A 26,240-nucleotide genomic window follows, 5' to 3' on the forward strand; every position below is an offset into this window, starting at 1 on the left:
ACTTGACATGCATCCAAAAGGCTTCATCAACCTGGATCTGATTGGTTCAAATGTAAACCTCGAAGGGTTCCCAAGGAGAAGGAACCTCCTTTACAGAAGGAGAAGGAACCTCCATTACAGAACTAGTAATGCAAGAAGACAAGTTGTTTCTATATTATTACACCATGTTCTATAATCATTACATTCAAACGTTTTTGAGCTTGATTTATAATGTATACATCTTTGCATAAAGTAATAAATGATTATTCTCAGAACTGTTATGTTACGGGATTATGGTACTTACTATTGTGCTGACTATTACATTATGAGTTTTTATTACATTGATGTAACATTATGTAATACGGTGTTGTGTTGAAACGCAGTCACATACATTGGAGGTCTTAGCCACCGGTTTTTGAGAAAGATAATCTTACCATAAAAAAATATAGCTTTATTTTATGAAATGTTTTTCCTCATTTGATCACTCATCAGATCAACATCACATTATGTCAAACATCTTAAAATAATAAATACCATCAGAGGACTGAAATGGGGGTGCCCCAGTGGCCAAAGGGTGAACTGGTCATTCCCCAGCTCTCGTTTAATGTACTCTATTGCCTTACAAATAATATGTACAAAATGCACAAACAAACAAACAATGACACGAGTAGAAGAATAATGACTTACCTATCAGTGACAGCAGGCCATGGGCCAGGTGGTTTTGGGCACATTGCACAGTTATTTTCAGAGTCAAACACTAAGATACAAACACACTTTTTACTCTTGAGTACTACACTATCAAAATATGACAAAGACAAATTCTCACTCACCTGATGCTTTCAGTATTTTTAGAGCGAACTGTTTGCGCTGATTTGCCATCTCTTTTTTGTTGTGCCACATTCCATGTTTGGCATATTTGGGAAGGCCTCCCTGACTTTGTTTGCAATCTAAACAATGGCCCAATGTGTGATTGTAAATGCTGTTACGCCAACTTAAATCCCAAATAATGAATTGATAAATATGAATTTGGGAAAAGCTTGTACTTAGAAGTATTAATATCACCATGATTACAACCAAGCCACAGCTACTTCCATCTTGCTGCACCTCATTTCCATTTGATACCCACATCCTCCTCATTTGGAAGTACTCACTGTGTGAGAATAATCAATGTGCTATATGTCCACACATACACATATCATTTGTATGTGCTAGTGTTTATTAATTTACCTATATTGTTTTTAGCCATTTTCTCATGTGTGGGTCATACTGTATTGTATCTGTGTTGTCTGGAGAATTGGTTCTCAATTGATTTTACCCGGTTAAATAAAGGTCTAATAATGTGAAAAACAGCAGCGTCTATATAAGTTGTTGGGATAACGCATTTAGTTAGTATTTCTATAATAATTTACTCCCTGACATAAGTATGTGGTTTGGAACTACAGTAATAATGGGGAAACAGAGTCTGTGTTCAGTTGGTACAATACCAACAACAAGTCAACATATATGATAACAAAGTTTCTAATAACAAGCCAATCATAAATACAGATGTACCTACTTGGATTAAAATATCCCAATGTATCATATAATTAGTAACAAACAACAGGACATTTGATTCATTTAGATCTAATGGTTATTTTTAGAGAGATAGTATATAACATGGACCAAAGCCACACACCACATTAAGTGGTGTTGTTTAATGCAACATATTGTTAGAATTAAAACGCCAGGGACACTTTATTATATTTCAGAAGGGTACTTTGTATATTCATCACTTCACCCGTCGTTACTTTCTCTTCTCCCTGTCTATGTTAGCTTCATGTAGGCTTTATTTTGAAATGTTATTGAGATGAGCGGGGTGTTATTTTGAAAATCTTTACCGGAAATGCCTCTGTAGTGTTGTCTGACAGAACACTGCGTGCCTGTGGAGATTGGAAAGTTTGCATCGTAGAATCAGGAAGTCCGGCACAACAAGCTCCTCTGTGTCTGCTGCTGATCTGGACCTGGACCTGGACCTGGACCTGGACCTGGACCTGGACCTGGACCTGGACCTGGACCCTGATTTAGCCTCTCGTGATGCTCCCTGGACCTCGGAGCCATGTGGTGAGTCGGATCATAATAACTGGCTAACTCCCGTCCTGCTTCTTCGGATCTGGTCCACGCAGCGGTGTCATGAGAGGAAAACAAGCCGACCTGCATGCACGCTGTGCATTAATACACAGCTTATGAATAACTTTCACGGTGAAATACCATGTTAGAGATGTCCATATTCCATCAAGTATTATCTAGAAAGAGGTACTACTTTAAAACACCTCAAGCTCTCCCAACTGCTGCATGCGCCCATCCACGCACATACAGACACACATACACACACACACACACACACACACACACACGCACACGCACACACGCACACACGCACACACACACGCACACACGCACGCACACACACACACACACACACACACATAGTGAATCTCAGGGCTCCTCGGCTTTCCTCCTGATGTTAGCACACGAAGCTTTCTAGCATTTGTAAGCACAAACAAACAAACACACACACACACACACCTGCTTGTGTGTGAGGATGATGAACAGGAAGTCACTTAAACACTTAACACATCCTATTTGAGATGATTACTATTTTTTTGACATTTCATTTAATTATTTTACTTATGTCTTGTTCAAGTCCACAGGAAGAGCACAGGGCGTTTAGGCACATTGTACATGCTGTCCAAATTCTAGGGTTGTCAATGGCTGCTTAGGGACCACACAGACTTATATTGGGCAAGACATCGTCTGTAAATGTATAGAAGTCTATGCTTCATGAGTTAAAGCTGCATTCTCTCTACTGACCACCAGGGGGCGACTCCTCTGGTTGTATAGAAGTCTATGCTTCATGTGTTAAAGCTGCATTCTCTCTCCTGACCACCAGGGGGCGGCGACTCTGGTTGTATAGAAGTCTATGCTTCATGAGTTAAAGCTGCATTCTCTCTACTGACCACCAGGGGGCGACTCCTCTGGTTGTATAGAAGTATATGCTTCATGTGTTAAAGCTGCATTCTCTCTACTGACCACCAGAGGGCGACTCCTCTGGTTGTATAGAAGTCTATGCGTCATGTGTTAAAGCTGCATTCTCTCTCCTGACCACCAGGGGAGACTCCTCTGGTTGTATAGAAGTCTATGTTTCATGAGTTAAAGCTGCATTCTCTCTACTGAACACCAGGGGGCAACTCCTCCGGTTGTATAGAAGTCTATGAGAAAATGACTCTACTTCTCTCTTGATTTATTCCCTCAGTAAACAGGGGTTACATCAAAGTGTGCTGTCTCAACTCGAGTGTTAGTATTTTGGAATATCTATTTGAGTTTATCTTCCATCCTTAGTTGCTTCATTCTTCTCAGGACACAATCAACAACAGCGTTAGCTGCTTCAAGACAATATTTTGCTACCTGTGTTCTCAGGTGTTTTAGCATAAGGGGACAGATAGCTGGTAATAGATGAATTGCAATTGGAGACACTGTAGTTGTAACACTCTTGTTAGTTCAATGTGTATGTGTGTCTCCTGATTGTTATTCCCTCACCTGCACCCAGCCACGCCCCTGCCTCCCATGTGTGTGTTATCCCCTTCCCCTGTGGTTTTCCCCTTCTTTCCCTGTCCCCTGCCTTTGTAATACCCCGTGTTTGCATCGGCTTCAAGCTTAGTTTTCAAGTGTCAGTTTTCAGTACCCGTTTGTGTTGCTTTGTGACCAGTAAAGAACTTTTTGCTTTTGCCTCACCTGGACTCCTGAGTTTTTACCCTCCCACCCCTGTTCATGACAGTAGAAGCATCTTGTTGCTCAGGTCCTCCAGGTGCTGACCTAGCTTTATGACTTACTGGACTTTTGAAAATAATTCATGGCATTTTTCAGAGTGAATAAAGTTGTAAAGTTTTTTAAAGCAATGTGCATGCCAATGGATGTGTGGTGGGACTGAGGACTGTTGGGAGGTCCCTGGAAAATGGTATGCATGTATACATGTTTTATTCTAATTTAAGTTCATTTGAATTAATTGAGTGGCACAGTGGTGTAGGGATTGTCCTATCACAGCAAGACCTTGATCCCTGGCTGGCCCTTCTGTGTCAGACAGGGTTCCCGCCAGGTTCTCCGGCTTCTTCCCACAGTCCAAAGACATGCAGCTCAGGTTGATTGATGACTCTAAATTGCCCTTAGGTGTGAATGTGAGCGTGAATTGTTGTCTGTCTCTATATGTGTGCCCTGTGATAGTCTGCCTTCAGCCAATGTCAGCTGGGATTTGTGTCACTGAAGAGCAAAACATGTGCTCACCTGTCGAGCGACATGTGCAGAGGTCAATAATGTCCTTGTCACTTTCAGTCAGATCTTTATTCAACCTTCATCAGTTATTTTACCAGACCAAAGGACCTTGTGGACCAATCAGATCACACTACAGACTGACACCATTCATTGAATCACATAACATTATTGTTTTATTTATATATATATATATATATATATATATATATATATATATATATATATATTAATTGGCACCTCTCTGTTGGATATTGTTAATGTGTCTTTGTTAACAGGCCATGTACCACATTCCTTCAAAGTAGCTGTAATTAAACCTCTCCTGAAGAAGCCCACTCTTAATCCAGAGGAGTTGGCTAACTACAGACCAATATCTAACCTTCCCTTCCTCTCTAAGATCCTTGAGAAAGTAGTCGCAAATCAGTTGTGTGACTTTCTACATCAGAATAGTTTATTTGAGGAGTTTCAGTCAAGATTTAGAAAACACCACAGAGACAGACCTCCTAATGCATCAGATAAAGGACTCATCTCTGTACTGGTCTTGTTAGACCTTAGTGCTGATAAAGGACTCATCTCTGTACTGGTCTTGTTAGACATTAGTGCTGATAAAGGACTCATCTCTGTACTGGTCTTGTTAGACATTAGTGCTGATAAAGGACTCATCTCTGTACTGGTCTTGTTAGACATTAGTGCTGATAAAGGACTCATCTCTGTACTGGTCTTGTTAGACCTTAGTGCTGATAAAGGACTCATCTCTGTACTGGTCTTGTTAGACCTTAGTGCTGATAAAGGACTCATCTCTGTACTGGTCTTGTTAGACCTTAGTGCTGATAAAGGACTCATCTCTGTACTGGTCTTGTTAGACCTTAGTGCTGATAAAGGACTCATCTCTGTACTGGTCTTGGTAGACCTTAGTGCTGATAAAGGACTCATCTCTGTACTTGTCTTGTTAGACCTTAGTGCTGATAAAGGACTCATCTCCGTACTTGTTTTGTTAGACCTTAGTGCTGATAAAGGACTCATCTCCGTACTGGTCTCGTTAGACCTTAGTGCTGATAAAGGACTCATCTCTGTACTGGTCTTGTTAGACCTTAGTGCTGATAAAGGACTCATCTCCGTACTGGTCTTGTTAGACCTTAGTGCTGATAAAGGACTCATCTCTGTACTGGTCTTGTTAGACCTTAGTGCTGATAAAGGACTCATCTCCGTACTGGTCTTGTTAGACCTTAGTGCTGATAAAGGACTCATCTCTTGTCCTTTAACTCCCACGTTAAGCAAATCTCAAGGATTGCATTTTTTCATCTACGTAACATTTCAAAAATCATCTTGTCTCAAAAAGATGCAGAAAAGCTGGTTCACGCGTTTGTTACTTCCAGACTAGATTACTGTAACTCCTTATTATCAGGCTGCTCTAATAAGTCTCTTAAATCCCTCCAGTTGATCCAGAATGCTGCAGCTCGTGTACTCACAAAAACTAAGAAAAGAGATCACATGACTCCTGTATTAGCTGCTCTGCACTGGCTCCCTGTAAAATCAAGAATCACATTTAAAATTCTTCTCCTCACCTACAAAGCCTTGATTGGTGATGCACCATCATATCTTAAGGAGCTTGTAGTACCATATTACCCCACTAGAGAGCTGCGCTCACTAAATGTGGGGCTACTTGTGGTTCCTAGAGTCCTAAAAAGTAGGATGGGAGCCAGAGCCTTCAGTTATCAAGCTCCTCTTTTATGGAACCAGCTTCCACTTTCAGTCCTTGAGGCAGACACAGTCACCTCATTCAAGAATAGACTTAAGACTTTCCTCTTTAATAGTCCTTATAGTTAGGGCTGAATCAGGTTTGCCCTGGTCCAGCCCCTTGATATGCTGCTATAGGCTTATAGGCTGCTGGGGGATGTTTTAGGATACACTGAGCACCTATCTCCTCTTCTCTCTCTCCTTATGGATGAATTTACATCTCTCCATTGCACCTTATTAACTCTGCTTCCTCCCCGGAGTCGTTGTGACTTCACGTCTCATAGGGTCCATTGGACCTGGAGGTGTCTGATGCTGGTCCTGGGTCCTTGCCCCTGCTTCCTGCATCCATCCCCTGGCCTAGACCTGGCCTCCTTCCCAATTAGGGATGGGTATCGTTTGGGTTTTTTCCGATACCGGTGCCTGAACCGATAGGTTTTTTTCTTTTAAACACAAAACAATGATTGTTGACATTTAAAGAAAAGCTTTTCTTTTATTGCCAAGGCACAGTTTTTTCTTCAACCTGAACAACTGTTTAAAAGTATACTATAAATATAAATACAAAATACGTGGCTTCAAACTACAGCTTCAAACTTTTTAACTTTGAACAATAACACCAGTTTACAGTATACTTAAATACAAAACACACACACTCTGTATACAGCTTCAAACTTCAGCAATTCTTTTGCAGAAATATGAGCATATTTGGCTTCTCTGGCAAAATACGACACCTCTCCTGATTAATTGCATGTCCTGTACAGGAGAAAACCTGTATTAATTTTAATAAATACAATACATTGGAGGATATGTATTAGTCTTTTTGATGAATTGTATTAGTGGAACAGATCTTATACAAATGTTGTCACAGTTGAAGCTGGAGAGCCAAAAATATAAACACAAATAGTGTGAAATGAAATAATTCATATGTACACGCAACAGAAGCATCACTGCACATGCCATCGCTAGTTTCATTAACATTACACTGACTTGCAGGTAGCCATTTGCTAGTAGCTAGCAAGCTACGGTAGGCTAGCTAGCTTAAACATGGTTATAATGCCTAATTGATCATTTCTTGTTATTAGGCTTACTTTTATAAATGCAAGGCGTTACGGTACTAACCTGAGTTAAGGCTGCTGTTGTCATCATCGGTCTCCACGTTTTCAGGGGGACCGGTCTCCCCATTGCCGGTGCCAGGGAGCTCCCAGACTGCCTCTGATGTGCTTGATACAGGCTCACGGTCGAACACCGTGCCTCTGCTTTCAAGTGGCTGTTATGCGTTGCCAGATATTTCATTACATTTGACATGTTGCCCCCTTTACACGCAATTATTGTGTAGCATTTTGCGAAATATAGCCACACTTTTGACCGCTTACCTTTCGGCATTTCGCCGTTAAAAGTTGATGGATAGCTAGCTACTGTAGCTATATAAACGATAGGCTATCGTTACCTGCTGCGGGGGCGGAGTCATCAGAGTAGTGTAAACAAAGTATTTAAATCGGCTCAGGCACCGAAAGGTACCATATTGGCACCGGTTTTCGGTACCCAACCCTATTCCCAATGGCCCGGCCTCCTTCTCTGTGCCTCCTGCCTCAAAAACCTGACCTCATTGGTCTGGCCTTTTTCGCGGTGAATTTATACGCGTTCTTCCCAGGGGAATTCCCCAGCTAACTATTGTCTTAATCTCATTACTCTGTATTTTTGTGCATGCATGGAACCATGTATTCACTTTTTCTATATAATTGAAATAAAGTAGAAACTGTTATGTTAATTTTGCATTGAAAAGAGAAAATACAAAAAAGGCGTTAGACTTTTTGTTTTACTGAACTACCGGAAAAAAACCACAACATCTTTATTATCAATACGCTTTGAATAAACAAGCGTTACTGCTCTGTGCAGTACAATGGAATCTGTATTTTTATTTATAAGATATCAATCATTCAAAACATTTAAAGAATATCAATAGTCAATCATTATAAAATGCATCTGGTTGTGTTTTGACTTTACAGCTTCATTGGGTCTAATTCAAATCTAGAATATGTGTGTGTTTGTTCTTCATCATTGCTGCTTTGTCTTTGTGCAGAGAGACAGCGGAACCCCAACCTCCTCTCTGGTGTAACTCTGCTCTGATCGTGGTAACAAGTAACTCCAGTAGGAATGTCGTACTGGTCTGTTGGCCTTCCCCAGGACTCTGGAAACACTCCCGGCAGCATGGAGCAACAAAGCGGTGAGTTATCAATCCACACGGTTCTTGTTTTCTACCACAGTTGGATGCATCACGCAGGTTCACCATTGCAGCGCTGCTTAAATTTAGCAAAAGGAGAACTGAAAGTGTGATTGTTTGAGCCACAAGCCTTATCTGTTGTTGTCTAACTGTCTGAACGAGACTGTGCTGAACACAGTGAAAGTTGTAGTCCGCTAACAGACTAAAGCTACAGTTGATTGTAGTACGGTAGTGTGGTAAAGACAACAAGTTAATGGTAGACGATGGAGAGTAACAGCAGCAGATGCAGGACTTTGGTAGATCAAATTATAGTAGGTTGACTATCCGTATTTTCCCCAGCAACAAGGAAACGGTTAGGCGGTTATATTTGTCTTTTAACTTCCTGTCTAAGTTGAGGTGAGGGCATTTTTGTTGTGCTGGTTGGTTCAGACCACCTTGTGCCTGATTATAACATATATTTGACCAGTTTCACATTCAGACATTACGTTATGTGTAATAAAATGGAATGACACAGGGAAAAAGTATTGAACATGCTTACTGAATTTTATTTAATACTTCTTTCAAAAGCCTTTGTTGGTTCAATGCCTTCCTGTCTGAGACACTAGTCGCATGCATTGCTCAGGTTCTACAGACATTCAACAGTCTTCAAATCTAGAAGCTTCCATGGGCCTCCTCTATGAACTCTGATCTTTAGTTATTTCCATAGATTTTCTATTGGTGATTGGCTGGGTCATTCTAGCAGCCTTATTCTATAATCCGGAAGTGGAAAGAACATCATTTCAACATAAACCGGCCACGACCATGTGCTCCTCGCAAGATGTGAAAATAATTATCTGAAAGTAGTCTAACCACTTGGGGAGAGCTTCAGAAAACCTGGAATTAGCAGGTAATTTGTTTTCCAAGAAAACAATAAGTAATGCACTCAACCGCCGTGGCCTGTACTACGCTCACCACCAAGATTCAATTGCTGAGGAAAAAGCATGTTGAAGCTTGTGTAAAGTTTGCTGCAGAACATTTAGACAAGCCTGTGGAATAGTGGGAGAATATAGTCTGAGATGAGACCACAATGGAACTCTTTGGATGCCATAATACACTCCAGGTCAAATGGCACTGCACATCACCCCCAAAACACCAAACCAGAAATGGAGTTTGGAGGTGGGAACATCATGGGGTGGGGCTGTTGTTCAGCGTACAGCTCTGACAAACTTCATATTGTTGAAGGAAGGATGTATGGACAAATCTACCGAGACATTCTTGAACAATCTTCTGCCATCTACCAGAATGATGAAGATGAAACAAGGGTAGACACCTCAGCAAGACAATGAAACGGTCATGGGTTTCAGAGAAAGAACTTAAAGCTGCTAGAATGGCCCAGTCAATCAGCTGACTGGAATCCAAGAGAAAGAACAAAAGAAAGTTCATAGAGGACCCACAGAAGAATCCCACCTGAGCAATGCATGAGGCTAGTTTATCCATACAGGAGGCGTCTTGAACCAACAAGGCTTTTGTACCAAGTATTACATTAATTTCAGTAAGTGTCTTCAATACTTTTTCCCTGTGTCATTCAATTTTATAACGCATAACTTAATTTCTGAATGTATTTGTTAGGTTTTCTTTGAAGGTTCTTAATTACTTGGGTTGTCATGTCAATAGCACCTTTTAGAAATATATTTATTGACAAAAATGGTGTTGTGTTCAATACTTATTTTACCTGCTGTACATTGTTTGTAGGTGCTCTGTAAGGACACCTGCTGGGTGAAGATATCCTCACCTGGACGTCATTGGGTATCTCTTGCTCTTTCCAACCCTAGTTTAAAAAAATGAGTGAAGATACAGACATTTCATACACCAGACATATACAACGCAGACGTGCTGACGCACATTCAACATGCTGTCATATGAGTCAGCCGTCTCTCTGTTGGTCAGTTAGTAGTTCATACACTCAAACACTGGACTTCATGATCAAAAACTGTTTTTGTATCACAGCAAAACTTCAGTCCAAACTTACTCTCTCCTTTCTCCTGCTCTTTTTTTAATTTTAATTTTCTAAAAAAAGATAATGTTTGTGTTGGAGTTTTGAAATGTTAAATAATAAGAATTACATTTTTACTGGTAAATGTATATTGGTTCCAAATACCGGTTATCGACCTCTTACTAATAAGCGCAATTTATTTATTTATGGGGGAGAGCGGTCGTCCTGTAACCACAAGGTCCTCGGTTCTATCCCCACTCTCCCCATAGTTCATGTTGAAGTGTCCTTGAGCAAGGCACTGGACCCCCGGGTGCTTCACTGCAGCCCACTGCTCCTTAATAACTAAGGATGGGTCAAGGCAGAGAAGAATTACCCACGGGGATCAATACAAGTGTACATTTCTTTTTCTTTCAATCAGACCTAAAAGAAAGAAAACACGTTGGTCACTATATGAGAAATAGGTATTATGCTTAATATCAAAGTCAAAATATTTTGTTCTGCAACAATACGTTTTTAATTCTCACCTGAGCTGTTGAAGTGTGACAGAAATGTTGAGCCTGAACATGAACTAACGATGGTCGATTGAGTGAGTCCTCAACAAGCATGTAACCATGTCATTTGATTTGTCAACTGCCAGTTATGAAGCAGACATGACAGTGCAGCGGCTCCAGTGTTAGGAATTGCTCTTTCTTTATCATTTGCTTAATATGTAGCAAATTGTGGAACATGTGGAGTCATCAGCCCTGCTAATGAAAAGCCAGGAAATGGTCACAACCTTCTACAAATGTTAACATAAAATGTAATCATTTCTTGTGGATACACCTTCTATAGCTGTTTTATGAAGCTGTGTATTGAATACATGTGTACTGTACATATGAGCAGATAGCATTGCACGTGTTCCTGGACCCTGACCAGCTGGTTGCAGTGACTGCACTAGTGAAGTCCAGTCCTGAGTGGGGTTGCCAGTTTGAGCTTGTGACTATCCTGCTAATCAACAAGGTGCAGCATGTAAATAATACCCCATAAAGAACGCCACAGGAATCCGCCACTGCAGTCTGAAGCTTTCTCAAGCCTCGTGTTGGCCGGCGTGAACTCAGTCAGAAACTGACTGGTTTTGGTGAACTTGCATATGAGGTATGGAAATTACAGGATAGGTTTGGTGAATCTACTAACTAGTATTGTGTGTGTGTATCAAAGCAAATGTACAAAAACACACCCAAATACTCACTAATTTTCCAGAAGAAAATGTTAATTGTTGCAAGTTCTTTATAGAGATGTAGGAGCCAATGGACTTATAGCTGCTATTAAGAGTAAGATTACAGTAGATATGAGCGAGAGAGATACAGGAAGCTCAGAGGCTGCTGTGGTTCTTAAACAAAGGAGCATCATTCCCTGCTACCCCCTCCTCCTGCTCCATCCTCCCATCCTCGTCAGCCTGTCACAGGGTTAGAAAGGAGGCAGATCATCCAGGGAGCACAGCTCGGTAGAAGCCACACAGCAGCTGAAGGGAAGCCATGAAAAGGAAGCGCTCCGCTTTAAATGTGACAGAGGCAGGAGGAAGAGGAGGAAGAGGAGGAAGAGGAGGATTCGCTGCTTCGCTATGAGCAGGTCAGTGGAGAGAGGAGCAGACGGAGCCTTGTTAATATGCTGCACATGTAGCACTGGCTTTGCCTTGAAGCTCCCCTACACAGTACTGACTATCAGTTTACTGACATCAGATCCTGTGGAGCTCGTTGGTACGGCCGTGGTTGTTTATGAGAATGCATTGACCTGATTCTGATGTCGCTCTCAATCCATTTCACTCAAGTCTGGGTGTATGACACTGGGTTTAAATGGAGGATTGTAGCTGGACGTGGTCTAAATGTTGCTCCAGATGCTTTTTAACGCTCTCAAAAACTAGAAAATACATTTCCTGCCGAAAATGTGTTGCTTAAAATCCAGAAATGTGAAACAAATTGCATTACAAATGTTAAAGCTAAAATGCATTACACTGCAGAAAAAAAGTTTGGAGCTACATTTGACAGCCCGGTTCACAGTGGAAGCGCTGCTGGAGACGTTTTAGCAGCCATGTAAAACACAGGACATCGATAACCTACTAAAAACCATTTAGATGATATATTATATATGATGTCAATGAAAATATGCATCCCACACAACAGCAGGGATGGGACTCTCTGCCTTTCCCCCTCCCACATGATAACAAAGTCAAAATGCTTCCATTATATTGTTGTGATCGTAGTTTTAAATAACCTAATAATTCCACATATTTGTCAGTGGTATGTATACACTATGAAATACACTTCCTGTGTGAAACATTGTTTAAAAAGGCTGAAAGAAGTAATGCTTTGTGCTTTAATAAAGATAAAAGGTTGAATACAAGCATTCATTAAAGACTCTCTATACAACATTCAAAGCATTCATGTAGCAGCAAACAGCTATCGTCCATGTGTGTCTATATTCTATCTTCTGTCTTCTATATTCTATATTCTGTCTTCTATATTCTGTCTTCTATATTCTATCTTCTGTCTTCTATATTCTATCTTCTGTCCTCCTGTCTTCTATCTTCTGTCCTCCTGTCTTCTATATTCTGTCTTCTATATTCTATCTTCTGTCCTCCTATCTTCTATCTTCTGTCCTCCTGTCTTCTATCTTCTGTCCTCCTGTCTTCTATATTCTATCTTCTGTCCTCCTGTCTTCTATATTCTATCTTCTGTCCTCCTGTCTTCTATATTCTATCTTCTGTCCTCCTGTCTTCTATATTCTATCTTCTGTCCTCATGTTTTCTATATTCTGTCTTCTATATTCTATCTTCTGTCCTCCTGTCTTCTATATTTTATCTTCTGTCGTCCTGTCTTCTATATTCTATCTTCTATATTTTATCTTCTGTCCTCCTGTCTTCTATCTTCTGTCCTCCTGTCTTCTATCTTCTATCTTCTGTCCTCCTGTCTTCTATCTTCTGTCCTCCTGTCTTCTATATTCTATCTTCTGTCCTCCTGTCTTCTATATTCTATCTTCTGTCCTCCTGTCTTCTATATTCTATCTTCTGTCCTCCTGTCTTCTATATTCTATCTTCTGTCCTCATGTTTTCTATATTCTGTCTTCTATATTCTATCTTCTGTCCTCCTGTCTTCTATATTTTATCTTCTGTCCTCCTGTCTTCTATATTCTATCTTCTGTCCTCATGTTTTCTATATTCTGTCTTCTATATTCTATCTTCTGTCCTCCTGTCTTCTATATTTTATCTTCTGTCCTCCTATCTTCTATCTTCTGTCCTCCTGTCTTCTATATTCTGTCTTCTATATTCTATCTTCTGTCCTCCTGTCTTCTATATTTTATCTTCTGTCGTCCTGTCTTCTATATTCTGTCTTCTATATTCTGTCTTCTATATTCTATCTTCTGTCCTCCTGTCTTCTATCTTCTGTCCTCCTGTCTTCTATATTCTGTCTTCTATATTCTGTCTTCTATATTCTATCTTCTGTCCTCCTGTCTTCTATCTTCTGTCCTCCTGTCTTCTATATTTTATCTTCTGTCCTCCTGTCTTCTATATTCTGTCTTCTATATTCTGTCTTCTATATTCTGTCTTCTGTCTTCTATCTTCTGTCCTCCTATCTTCTATCTTCTGTCCTCCTGTCTTCTATATTCTATATTCTGTCCTCCTGTCTTCTATCTTCTGTCCTCCTGTCTTCTATATTCTGTCCTCATGTTTTCTATAATCTGTCTTCTATCTTCTGTCCTCCTGTCTTCTATCTTCTGTCATCATGTCTTCTATATTCTATCTTCTGTCTTCTATATTCTATCTTCTGTCCTCATGTCTTCTATATTCTATCTTCTGTCCTCATGTTTTCTGTCTTCTATCTTCTGTCCTCATGTCTTCTATATTCTATATTCTGTCCTCCTGTCTTCTATATTCTATCTTCTGTCCTCATGTCTTCTATATTCTATCTTCTGTCCTCATGTCTTCTATATTCTATCTTCTGTCCTCATGTCTTCTATAATCTATCTTCTATCTTCTGTCCTCATGTTTTCTATATTCTATCTTCTATTTTCTGTCCTCATGTCTTCTATATTCTATCTTCTGTCCTCCTGTCTTCTGTATTCTATCTTCTGTCTTCTATCTTCTGTCCTCCTGTCTTCTATATTTTATCTTCTATATTCCATCTTCTGTCCTCCTGTCTTCTATATTTTATCTTCTATATTCCATCTTCTGTCCTCCTGTCTTCTATATTTTATCTTCTATATTCTGTCTTCTATATTCTATCTTCTGTCCTCCTGTCTTCTATATTTTATCTTCTATATTCCATCTTCTGTCCTCCTGTCTTCTATATTTTATCTTCTATATTCTGTCTTCTATATTCTATCTTCTGTCCTCCTGTCTTCTATATTATATCTTCTGTCCTCATGTCTTCTATAATCTATCTTCTATCTTCTGTCCTCATGTTTTCTATATTCTATCTTCTATTTTCTGTCCTCATGTCTTCTATATTCTATCTTCTGTCCTCCTGTCTTCTGTATTCTATCTTCTGTCTTCTATCTTCTGTCCTCCTGTCTTCTATATTTTATCTTCTATATTCCATCTTCTGTCCTCCTGTCTTCTATATTTTATCTTCTATATTCCATCTTCTGTCCTCCTGTCTTCTATATTTTATCTTCTATATTCTGTCTTCTATATTCTATCTTCTGTCATCATGTCTTCTATATTCTATCTTCTGTCTTCTATATTCTATCTTCTGTCCTCATGTCTTCTATATTCTATCTTCTGTCCTCCTGTCTTCTATAATCTATCTTCTGTCCTCATGTTTTCTGTCTTCTATCTTCTGTCCTCCTGTCTTCTATATTCTATCTTCTGTCCTCATGTCTTCTATATTCTATCTTCTGTCCTCCTGTCTTCTATATTCTATCTTCTGTCCTCATGTTTTCTATATTCTATCTTCTGTCCTCCTGTCTTCTATATTATATCTTCTGTCCTCATGTCTTCTATAATCTATCTTCTATCTTCTGTCCTCATGTTTTCTATATTCTATCTTCTATTTTCTGTCCTCATGTCTTCTATATTCTATCTTCTGTCCTCCTGTCTTCTGTATTCTATCTTCTGTCTTCTATATTCTATCTTCTGTCTTCTATCTTCTGTCCTCATGTCTTCTATATTCTATCTTCTGTCCTCCTGTCTTCTGTATTCTATCTTCTGTCTTCTATCTTCTGTCCTCCTGTCTTCTATATTTTATCTTCTATATTCCATCTTCTGTCCTCCTGTCTTCTATATTTTATCTTCTATATTCCATCTTCTGTCCTCCTGTCTTCTATATTTTATCTTCTATATTCTGTCTTCTATATTCTATCTTCTGTCCTCCTGTCTTCTATATTTTATCTTCTATATTCTGTCTTCTATATTCTATCTTCTGTCCTCCTGTCTTCTATATTTTATCTTCTATATTCTATCTTCTGTCCTCATGTCTTCTATATTCTGTCTTCTATATTCTGTCTTCTATATTCTATCTTCTGTCCTCCTGTCTTCTATATTTTATCTTCTATATTCCATCTTCTGTCCTCCTGTCTTCTATATTTTATCTTCTATATTCTGTCTTCTATATTCTATCTTCTGTCCTCCTGTCTTCTATCTTCTGTCCTCCTGTCTTCTATATTTTATCTTCTATATTCTATCTTCTGTACTCATGTCTTCTATATTCTATCTTCTGTCCTCATGTCTTCTATATTCTGTCTTCTGTCTTCTATCTTCTGTCCTCCTGTCTTCTATATTTTATCTTCTATATTCTATCTTCTGTACTCCTGTCTTCTATATTCTATCTTCTGTCCTCATGTCTTCTATATTCTGTCTTCTATATTCTATCTTCTGTCCTCATGTCTTCTATATTCTGTCTTCTATATTCTATCTTCTGTCCTCCTGTCTTCTATATTCTATCTTCTGTCCTCCTGTCTTCTGTATTCTATCTTCTGTCCTCCTGTCTTCTATATTTTATCTTCTATATTCCATCTTCTGTCCTCCTGTCTTCTATATTTTATCTTCTATATTCTGTCTTCTATATTCTATCTTCTGTCCTCCTGTCTTCTATATTCTATCTTCTGTCCTCATGTCTTCTATATTCTGTCTTCTGTCTTCTATCTTCTGTCCTCCTGTCTTCTATATTCTATCTTCTGTCCTCCTGTCTTCTATATTTTATCTTCTATATTCCATCTTCTGTCCTCCTGTCTTCTATATTTTATCTTCTATATTCTATCTTCTGTCCTTCTGTCTTCTATATTCTATCTTCTGTCCTCCTGTCTTCTATCTTCTGTCCTCCTGTCTTCTATATTTTATCTTCTATATTCTATCTTCTATCCTCCTGTCTTCTTTATTCTATATTCTGTCCTCCTGTCTTCTATATTCTATCTTCTGTCCTCCTGTCTTCTATATTCTATCTTCTGTCCTCCTGTCTTCTGTATTCTATCTTCTGTCCTCCTGTCTTCTATATTTTATCTTCTGTCCTCCTGTCTTCTGTCTTCTATCTTCTGTCTTCTATATTCTATCTTCTGTCCTCCTGTCTTCTATCTTCTGTCCTCCTGTCTTCTATATTTTATCTTCTATATTCTATCTTCTATCCTCCTGTCTTCTTTATTCTATATTCTGTCCTCCTGTCTTCTATATTCTATCTTCTGTCCTCCTGTCTTCTATATTCTATCTTCTGTCCTCCTGTCTTCTGTATTCTATCTTCTGTCCTCCTGTCTTCTATATTTTATCTTCTGTCCTCCTGTCTTCTGTCTTCTATCTTCTGTCTTCTATATTCTATCTTCTGTCCTCCTGTCTTCCATCTTCTGTCCTCCTGTCTTCTATATTCTATCTTCTGTCCTTCTCTCATAGTCTTCAATTCAGTTTATTTTGTATAGCCCAATATCACAAATTACAAATTTGCCTCAGAGGGCTTTACAATCTGTACACATACGACATTCCTGACCTTTGACCTCACGTCTTCTATCCTTCTGTCCTCTCCTTTCTTCTGTCCTAGTCTTCTATCCTCCTGTCCTATCTTCTGTGTCCTCCTTTCCTCCTCTCTTCTGTCCTAGTCTTCTGTCCTCCTGCTTCGACTGCTTTGTCTCAGCCAGCAGAGAAGTTGTGTAGCTGGAGGATCTCAGCCCGACAGAGTAGATGCTGCAGCTGGGAATGAACGGCCTTCTCCAAGGAGAGTTTTCTCTGCCATGAGGTCCGTCAACAAAATTGAGCCGAATTGATGGTTCCAGTTCGGATACAAGCGGCCGAAATGAGCTTCCTCCGTAGGGTGGCCGGGCTCAGCCTTAGAGATAGGGTAAGGAGCTCGGACATCAGGGGGGAGCTCGGAGTCGAGTCGCTGCTCCTTGGTGTCGAAAGGAGTCAGCTGAGGTGGTTCATCTAGTTAGGATGCCTCCTGGACGCCTCCCATTAGAGGTTTTCCGGGCACGTCCAACTGGTAGGAGGCCCCGGGGAAGACCGAGGACACGCTGGAGGGATTATATCTCCCGGCTGGCCTTGGAACGCCTCGGGATCCCCCAGAATGAGCTGGAAAGTGCTGCGGGTGAGAGGGAAGCCTGGGTCGGCCTGCTGAACCTGCTGCCACCGCGACCCGACCCCAGATAAGCGGGTGATAATGGATGGATGGATGGTGGTTCCAGTCACAATAAAAATTATTTATATAAAAAGTACAGCAAACACAATTCCAAAGCACCCAGGCCCATTTAATACCGGGTTTCAGAACGCATCACTACCTTTAGATAACTTAAAAGGGCACTTTATAGATCCAGTGTTGGTTTGTCCATTCTTCTGTAGAAACATTGTGGTGCAACATGGTGGACTTCCTGAAAGAGTTCGCTCCCTACGTAGATATAAATGGCTTTTTCTAAGTTTCTTCATCAGTAGAATGGCAGCACTGATTGAATTCAGTACTTGTTCAGAGTTATTCCATTGAACACTGACTGTAACTGACCTGGAGCAGAGTCTCCTCTCCGGTAGTTTGATGGGAAAAACTAAAACAATTTCAGTTGACAAAAGTGTCATTTTATTAGGGTTTGAGCGAAGGACCTATTGTTCTTTGAATGCTTATTAATATTATTATTATTATCGTACCACTTTCAGCAGAAAAAGGAGGTGCTTGGAATAGCTTTGATAACGCCCCCTTTTGAGTAGCCCCAATATTGTGTTTGACCTGAATCTGAAGTCCTTCGTGACTAAAAGTTCTCAAAAGCTTGAGGTTTCATGGCACGGCCTGGTGTGGTGGCCATTTTTACATGGTCCGCGATCGTACATCAAGCTGTTAACTGGTAACTCAACTGTACTTGTTTAAAACTGTCCCAGAGTTGACATGCTTGATGAGAGTCAAGGCTTGAAGACTTCTGCATGCCAATATTAACTCATAGTTATAGCACCACCGACTTGGAAACCATGGTCATATGCAGGGTTTAAGAAATACAGAGGTCCAAAAACTGAGTGCACTACGTTCAGGGTAAGAACTTCTGCAGCCCATACATGTGGTTCCCTTCTCTAAATATATCTATTTAAAACTGTTTGGAGAGCTAACATTAGCTAACAATAGTTTTGATTCCATGGAAGTAGGCATCACTACAAAATACCTGAAAATTGTGAGATTCAGGTTGGATGTTTCAATGAATTATCTAAACTACATTCTGAAAATGGAGAAGACGATACAGCTGTTCACAAAACATCTACAAATGAAAGCTCACAGTGTTAAATTTAAGTGTTTGACTAACAGCAAATTGACCCCACTTTTCTCTTCATCTGTATTCACTGCACGTCCTTTTCTCTTTGACTCCTCACTGGTCTCTCTTGCCAACATGTATTACTATATTATTATATTAGTAAGACCCTCCAGCACAAACACACAGTCGGTTTACAGACCTGCATTTAATTTGACAGTCTGTTGTGTTACAAACACTATAGCACATTCACACATTCCGTTTATTTGTTTTAATCTTTCCTGGCTTTCATCTAAAATAGTAGTCAGAGATACACTTAAAACATTAAAGTTTAAGCCCCTGCAAAATATAAACATGACAAAGCCGCTGCTCCACGCATGAAATATTGTGTAAGCAGTGTCTGATGCTCAAGCAAGTTCCAGGTCGTGTCAACCAGCGTCCAGCAAGTACCCTCAATGTGCGTGAAGGTCGGATCACTGCTGCTAGCAGCTTTAATCTCAATCATTGTCTATTGTTTGTGTATAAAGTTGAGTGTGATTGATTTAGTTGGGCTTCTACTACAAATGATGTTGTCACCAGTGAGTGTGTGTTTTTCCGAGGAAGGATTATGTGGATGTGAAGCCGGTTCCTTCTTGTGGTCCGGCCCTGGCCGAGGTAGAGTGAAACATGTGGCCATGTGGAAAATCCCCTGAAAGCTTCACTGATCAGCAGCACTCGTGTACATATGTGATGGTCATTTAGTGAAATAGTGATTACTCCCTGAAGTCTTATTAGTTTTTTTCAAATAGAAATGCTTCTCCATCAGCATGTAGAGAATTGTAGAGCGCTAAAAGTTACCATTTTAGATGACAGTAGAAAGGGACAGGAAACTCAGGGTGAGAGAAAATCAAACCAGTGTAAAGTGTATGTGCCACATCACATTTTGATCCTCTATAGACATAACCTACTGCTGTTTTACTAAACACAATCTTATTTGTATGTCTTTATCATCCTGCACCACAACCAAATGAATTCTGACATCATTTATTGATACAAAGTAAATGATTGACATTGCACCAGTGATGGTCTTTAGCTTTTTGACGGGCTGCTTGAGATTTTATTTGACTTTTTATTTAACCAGGTGAAATCAGTTGAGAACCAATTCTCATTTTCAATGATGACCTGGCCAAGAGGCAGTAGCACAGTCCAGACAACACAGATACAATACAGTATGACAAACACATGAGAAAATGGCTAAAAAACAATATAGGTAAATTAATAAACACTATGTACAAAAAAAAGAAAAAGGCAGATTACTGAATGTTCTTTGTAAAAAAAAAAAAAGGAAGAGAGAGAGAGAGAAGTGATGGCTGGTTAGCGAGTACAGCTGTCAACTATGACTTGTTGCAGCTTTAGTTTGAACATGTTGAGAGGTGAGAACTGTTAGTTTGAACATGTTGAGAGGTGAGAACTGTTAGTTTGAACATGTTGAGAGGTGAGAACTGTTAGTTTGAACATGTTGAGAAGTGAACATGTTGAGAGATGAGAACTGTTAGTTTGAACATGTTGAGAGGTGAGAACTGTTAGTTTGAACATGTTGAGAGGTGAGAACTGTTAGTTTGAACATGTTGAGAGGTGAACATGTTGAGAGATGAGAACTGTTAGTTTGAACATGTTGAGAGGTGAGAACTGTTAGTTTGAACATGTTGAGAGGTGAACATGTTGAGAGGTGAGAACTGTTAGTTTGAACATGTTGAGAGGTGAGAACTGTTAGTTTGAACATGTTGAGAGGTGAGAACTGTTAGTTTGAACATGTTGAGAGATGAGAACTGTTAGTTTGAACATGTTGAGAGGTGAACATGTTGAGAGATGAGAACTGTTAGTTTGAACATGTTGAGAGGTGAGAACTGTTAGTTTGAACATGTTGAGAGGTGAACATGTTGAGAGATGAGAACTGTTAGTTTGAACATGTTGAGAGGTGAGAACTGTTAGTTTGAACATGTTGAGAGGTGAACATGTTGAGAGATGAGAACTGTTAGTTTGAACATGTTGAGAGGTGAGAACTGTTAGTTTGAACATGTTGAGAGATGAACATGTTGAGAGATGAGAACTGTTAGTTTGAACATGTTGAGAGGTGAGAACTGTTAGTTTGAACATGTTGAGAGGTGAGAACTGTTAGTTTGAACATGTTGAGAAGTGAGAACTGTTAGTTTGAACATGTTGAGAAGTGAGAACTGTTAGTTTGAACATGTTGAGAGGTGAGAACTGTTAGTTTGAACATGTTGAGAGGTGAGAACTGTTAGTTTGAACATGTTGAGAAGTGAGAACTGTTAGTTTGAACATGTTGAGAGGTGAGAACTGTTAGTTTGAACATGTTGAGAGGTGAGAACTGTTAGTTTGAACATGTTGAGAAGTGAGAACTGTTAGTTTGAACATGTTGAGAAGTGAGAACTGTTAGTTTGAACATGTTCAGAGATGAGAACTGTTAGTTTGAACATGTTCAGAGGTGAGAACTGTTAGTTTGAACATGTTGAGAAGTGAGAGCTGTTAGTTTGAACATGTTGAGAAGTGAGAGCTGTTAGTTTGAACATGTTCAGAGATGAGAACTGTTAGTTTGAACATGTTCAGAGATGAGAACTGTTAGTTTGAACATGTTCAGAGGTGAGAACTGTTAGTTTGAACATGTTAGGAGATGAGAGCTGTTAGTTTGAACATGTTGAGAGATGAACATGTTCAGAGGTGAGAGCTGTTAGTTTGAACATGTTGAGAGGTGAGAACTGTTAATTTGAACATGTTGAGAGATGAACATGTTGAGAGGTGAGAACTGTTAGTTTGAACATGTTGAGAGGTGAACATGTTGAGAGGTGAGAACTGTTAGTTTGAACATGTTGAGAGGTAAACATGTTGAGAATTGAGAGCTGTTAGATTGAACATGTTGAGAGATGAGAACTGTTAGTTTGAACATGTTGAGAGGTGAGAACTGTTAGTTTGAACATGTTGAGAGGTGAACATGTTGAGAGATGAGAACTGTTAGTTTGAACATGTTGAGAGGTGAGAACTGTTAGTTTGAACATGTTGAGAGGTGAACATGTTGAGAGATGAGAACTGTTAGTTTGAACATGTTGAGAGGTGAGAACTGTTAGTTTGAACATGTTGAGAGGTGAGAACTGTTAGTTTGAACATGTTGAGAGGTGAGAACTGTTAGTTTGAACATGTTGAGAAGTGAGAACTGTTAGTTTGAACATGTTGAGAAGTGAGAACTGTTAGTTTGAACATGTTGAGAGGTGAGAACTGTTAGTTTGAACATGTTGAGAAGTGAGAACTGTTAGTTTGAACATGTTGAGAGGTGAGAACTGTTAGTTTGAACATGTTGAGAGGTGAGAACTGTTAGTTTGAACATGTTGAGAAGTAAGAACTGTTAGTTTGAACATGTTGAGAAGTGAGAACTGTTAGTTTGAACATGTTCAGAGATGAGAACTGTTAGTTTGAACATGTTCAGAGGTGAGAACTGTTAGTTTGAACATGTTGAGAAGTGAGAGCTGTTAGTTTGAACATGTTGAGAAGTGAGAACTGTTAGTTTGAACATGTTGAGAGGTGAGAACTGTTAGTTTGAACATGTTGAGAAGTGAGAACTGTTAGTTTGAACATGTTGAGAGGTGAGAACTGTTAGTTTGAACATGTTGAGAGGTGAGAACTGTTAGTTTGAACATGTTGAGAAGTAAGAACTGTTAGTTTGAACATGTTGAGAAGTGAGAACTGTTAGTTTGAACATGTTCAGAGATGAGAACTGTTAGTTTGAACATGTTCAGAGGTGAGAACTGTTAGTTTGAACATGTTGAGAAGTGAGAGCTGTTAGTTTGAACATGTTGAGAAGTGAGAGCTGTTAGTTTGAACATGTTCAGAGATGAGAACTGTTAGTTTGAACATGTTCAGAGTTGAGAACTGTTAGTTTGAACATGTTGAGAAGTGAGAACTGTTAGTTTGAACATGTTCAGAGATGAGAACTGTTAGTTTGAACATGTTGAGAGGTGAGAACTGTTAGTTTGAACATGTTGAGAAGTGAGAGCTGTTAGTTTGAACATGTTGAGAAGTGAGAGCTGTTAGTTTGAACATGTTCAGAGATGAGAACTGTTAGTTTGAACATGTTCAGAGGTGAGAACTGTTAGTTTGAACATGTTAGGAGATGAGAGCTGTTAGTTTGAACATGTTGAGAGATGAACATGTTCAGAGGTGAGAGCTGTTAGTTTGAACATGTTGAGAGGTGAGAACTGTTAATTTGAACATGTTGAGAGATGAACATGTTGAGAGGTGAGAACTGTTAGTTTGAACATGTTGAGAGGTGAACATGTTGAGAGGTGAGAACTGTTAGTTTGAACATGTTGAGAGATGAACATGTTCAGAGGTGAGAGCTGTTAGTTTGAACATGTTGAGAGGTGAGAACTGTTCATTTGAACATGTTGAGAGATGAACATGTTGAGAGGTGAGAACTGTTAGTTTGAACATGTTGAGAGGTGAACATGTTGAGAGGTGAGAACTGTTAGTTTGAACATGTTGAGAGGTAAACATGTTGAGAGTTGAGAGCTGTTAGATTGAACATGTTGAGAGATGAGAACTGTTAGTTTGAACATGTTGAGAGGTGAGAACTGTTAGTTTGAACATGTTGAGAGGTGAGAACTGTTAGTTTGAACATGTTGAGAGATGAGAACTGTTAGTTTGAACATGTTGAGAAGTGAGAGCTGTTAGTTTGAACATGTTGAGAAGTGAGAACTGTTAGTTTGAACATGTTGAGAAGTGAGAGCTGTTAGTTTGAACATGTTGAGAGATGAGAACTGTTAGTTTGAACATGTTCAGAGGTGAGAACTGTTAGTTTGAACATGTTGAGAAGTGAGAGCTGTTAGTTTGAACATGTTGAGAAGTGAGAGCTGTTAGTTTGAACATGTTCAGAGGTGAGAACTGTTAGTTTGAACATGTTCAGAGATGAAAACTGTTAGTTTGAACATGTTGAGAGATGAGAACTGTTAGTTTGAACATGTTCAGAGGTGAGAACTGTTAGTTTGAACATGTTGAGAGATGAGAACTGTTAGTTTGAACATGTTCAGAGGTGAGAACTGTTAGTTTGAACATGTTGAGAGATGAGAACTGTTAGTTTGAACATGTTCAGAGGTGAGAACTGTTAGTTTGAACATGTTGAGAAGTGAGAACTGTTAGTTTGAACATGTTGAGAGATGAGAACTGTTAGTTTGAACATGTTCAGAGGTGAGAACTGTTAGTTTGAACATGTTCAGAGGTGAGAACTGTTAGTTTGAACATGTTGAGAGATGAGAACTGTTAGTTTGAACATGTTGAGAGGTGAGAACTGTTAGTTTGAACATGTTGAGAGGTGAGAGCTGTTAGTTTGAACATGTTGAGAAGTGAGAGCTGTTAGTTTGAACATGTTGAGAGGTGAGAACTGTTAGTTTGAACATGTTCAGAGGTGAGAGCTGTTGGTTTGAGCGAGTTTTGTAGTGAGTACCAGTCACTTGCAGGGCAAAATGAAAGGCATTATGACCAAACGCAGTACGGACTTTTGGAACGATGAGCCTGATGAAGTCACTGGATCTTAAACGCCGATTGCTGTCAGAAATGTGCAGAAGATTTGAGAGGTAGCGAGGGGTCATTCCCAAAATGGATTTGTAGACCACGAGCAGCCAGTGTTGTAGCCGCCTGGTATGAAGGGAGGGCCAATCCACCAATCTGTAAAGGTCACAGTGGAGGGTGGTGAAGGGTGCACATGTGGCAACACGGATTGCTGAGTGGGGGAGTGGGTCCAGTTTTCTGAGGGTGGTCTTTGATGCCATTTTATAAATGATATCGCCGTAGTCAAATAGAGGAAGGATGGTCATTTTCACAAGGGTGAATTTGGCAGAGTGTGTGAAGGAGGCCTTGTTTCGATACAGGAAACCCAGTCTAGCTTTGACTTTAGCCAGAAGGTTATTGATGTGTATGTTAAATGAGAGAGATGAGTCCAACCAGAAGCCAAGGTATTTATAGGAGGTGACAAACTCCAGCTCCGAGCCATCAGCACTGTAGATCTTGGGAGGGCTTGGGATGAGGAGGTTTTTCCGGTCAAACAGCATACATTTGGTCTTTTTGGAGTTGAGGAGCAGGTGGAGGTTGTTGAAAGACTGTTGGATGGAGGTGAGGCTTTGTTGAAGGGTGGACACAGCAGAGTGGAGTGAAGGACCAGCTGAATATATGATGGTGTCATCAGCATACAGATGAATCATGGAATTTTCAGCAGCTTTGGCTACATCGTTAATATAAATGGAAAACAAAATAGGGCCTAAGATGGAGCCTTGAGGCACACCTTTAGAGATGGTAAGAGGTTCAGACATGATGTTTTCAGTCTTCACCCACTGGACACGACCAGCCAGGTAGTTCACAAACTAGTTGCAACATCTACTGGACAAGCCAATACTGGTAAGTCTTTGCAGGAGAATGTTATGGTTGACCGAGTCAAAAGCCTTGGCTAGGTCTATAAAGGCAGCTACACAAGTCTGTTTGTTGTCCATGGCGGTGATGACGTCATCAAGGACCTTCAGTGTAGCGGTGGTACATCCGTGGCCTTTCCTAAACCCAGACTGCAGTACAGACAAAATATGATTTACGTCAATGAAGTGAATTAGTTGTTTATGTACCAGTTTCTCTATGACTTTGGCCAAACAGGGCAAGATGGAAATCGGCCTGTAGCAGTTTGGGTCAGAGCCTCCTTTTAAAGAGGGGGAGAATCGTAGCCGATTTCCATTCAAGGGGAAAAACAGATAAATGAAATAACAGGTTAAACAGTCTTGTAATAGGCGAAGCAATAATATGAGCAGCTGATAAAAACACAGGGTCAAGCCCATCATATCCAGCTGACTTGTTTGAATCCAACTTAATGAGCTCATCCAGGACTTCAGAAACCTTAACAGGTTGAAGGGAGAAGCTGTTAACGCAGGGTGATGAGGTGTTTGATGAATCTGTTTCAGGGGCAGCTGCACCAAAGAAATTAGATGATTTCACGATATGTTGGTTGAAGTGTGTGGCCATGCGTTGTTTATCAGTAACAACAATGTCACCAAAAATCAAAGAAGTGGGTAGATGTGGAGAAGCAAGTTTGTTTTTCATGGATTTGACTGTCTTCCCAAATTTCTTGGCGTCAGAGCCTCTGGCTGAGAATTCTTCTTTGAAATGACTGATTTCAGCTTTCCTGATGGCCTGTGTTGTTTTGTTCCTGCATTGTCTGAAGGCCAGCCAGTCGGCAGCAGACTGAGAAGACCTCGCCCTCCGCCATGAGGTGTTTTTTAGGTGGATCAGAGCTGCCAAATCGTGACTAAACCAGGGGCTGTAGCGATTCTT

At 39.9% G+C, this 26,240-nt stretch overlaps 1 protein-coding gene across 5 annotated transcripts in view; it reads left to right on the top strand.

The window, feature by feature from the left end:
• Positions 1 to 1,883: 1,883 nt before the first annotated feature.
• The window catches only part of lrrk1 (leucine-rich repeat kinase 1), a 100,380-nt gene continuing 76,023 nt past the window's right edge, over positions 1,884 to 26,240 (top strand). For all 5 annotated transcript variants that reach the window (XR_004611525.1, XM_034557651.1, XM_034557659.1 and 2 more), the window contains exons 1-2: positions 1,884 to 2,079; positions 8,096 to 8,239. Coding sequence is in view for 4 of the 5 variants with exons in the window: in XM_034557651.1 (XP_034413542.1) it covers positions 8,170 to 8,239 (70 nt within the window). In the remaining variant the exon portion in view is untranslated. The remainder of the gene's footprint in view (positions 2,080 to 8,095; positions 8,240 to 26,240) is intronic.

The sequence above is a fragment of the Cyclopterus lumpus genome, chromosome 3 (genome assembly GCF_009769545.1).
Source record: "Cyclopterus lumpus isolate fCycLum1 chromosome 3, fCycLum1.pri, whole genome shotgun sequence".
Taxonomy (NCBI): domain Eukaryota; kingdom Metazoa; phylum Chordata; class Actinopteri; order Perciformes; family Cyclopteridae; genus Cyclopterus; species Cyclopterus lumpus.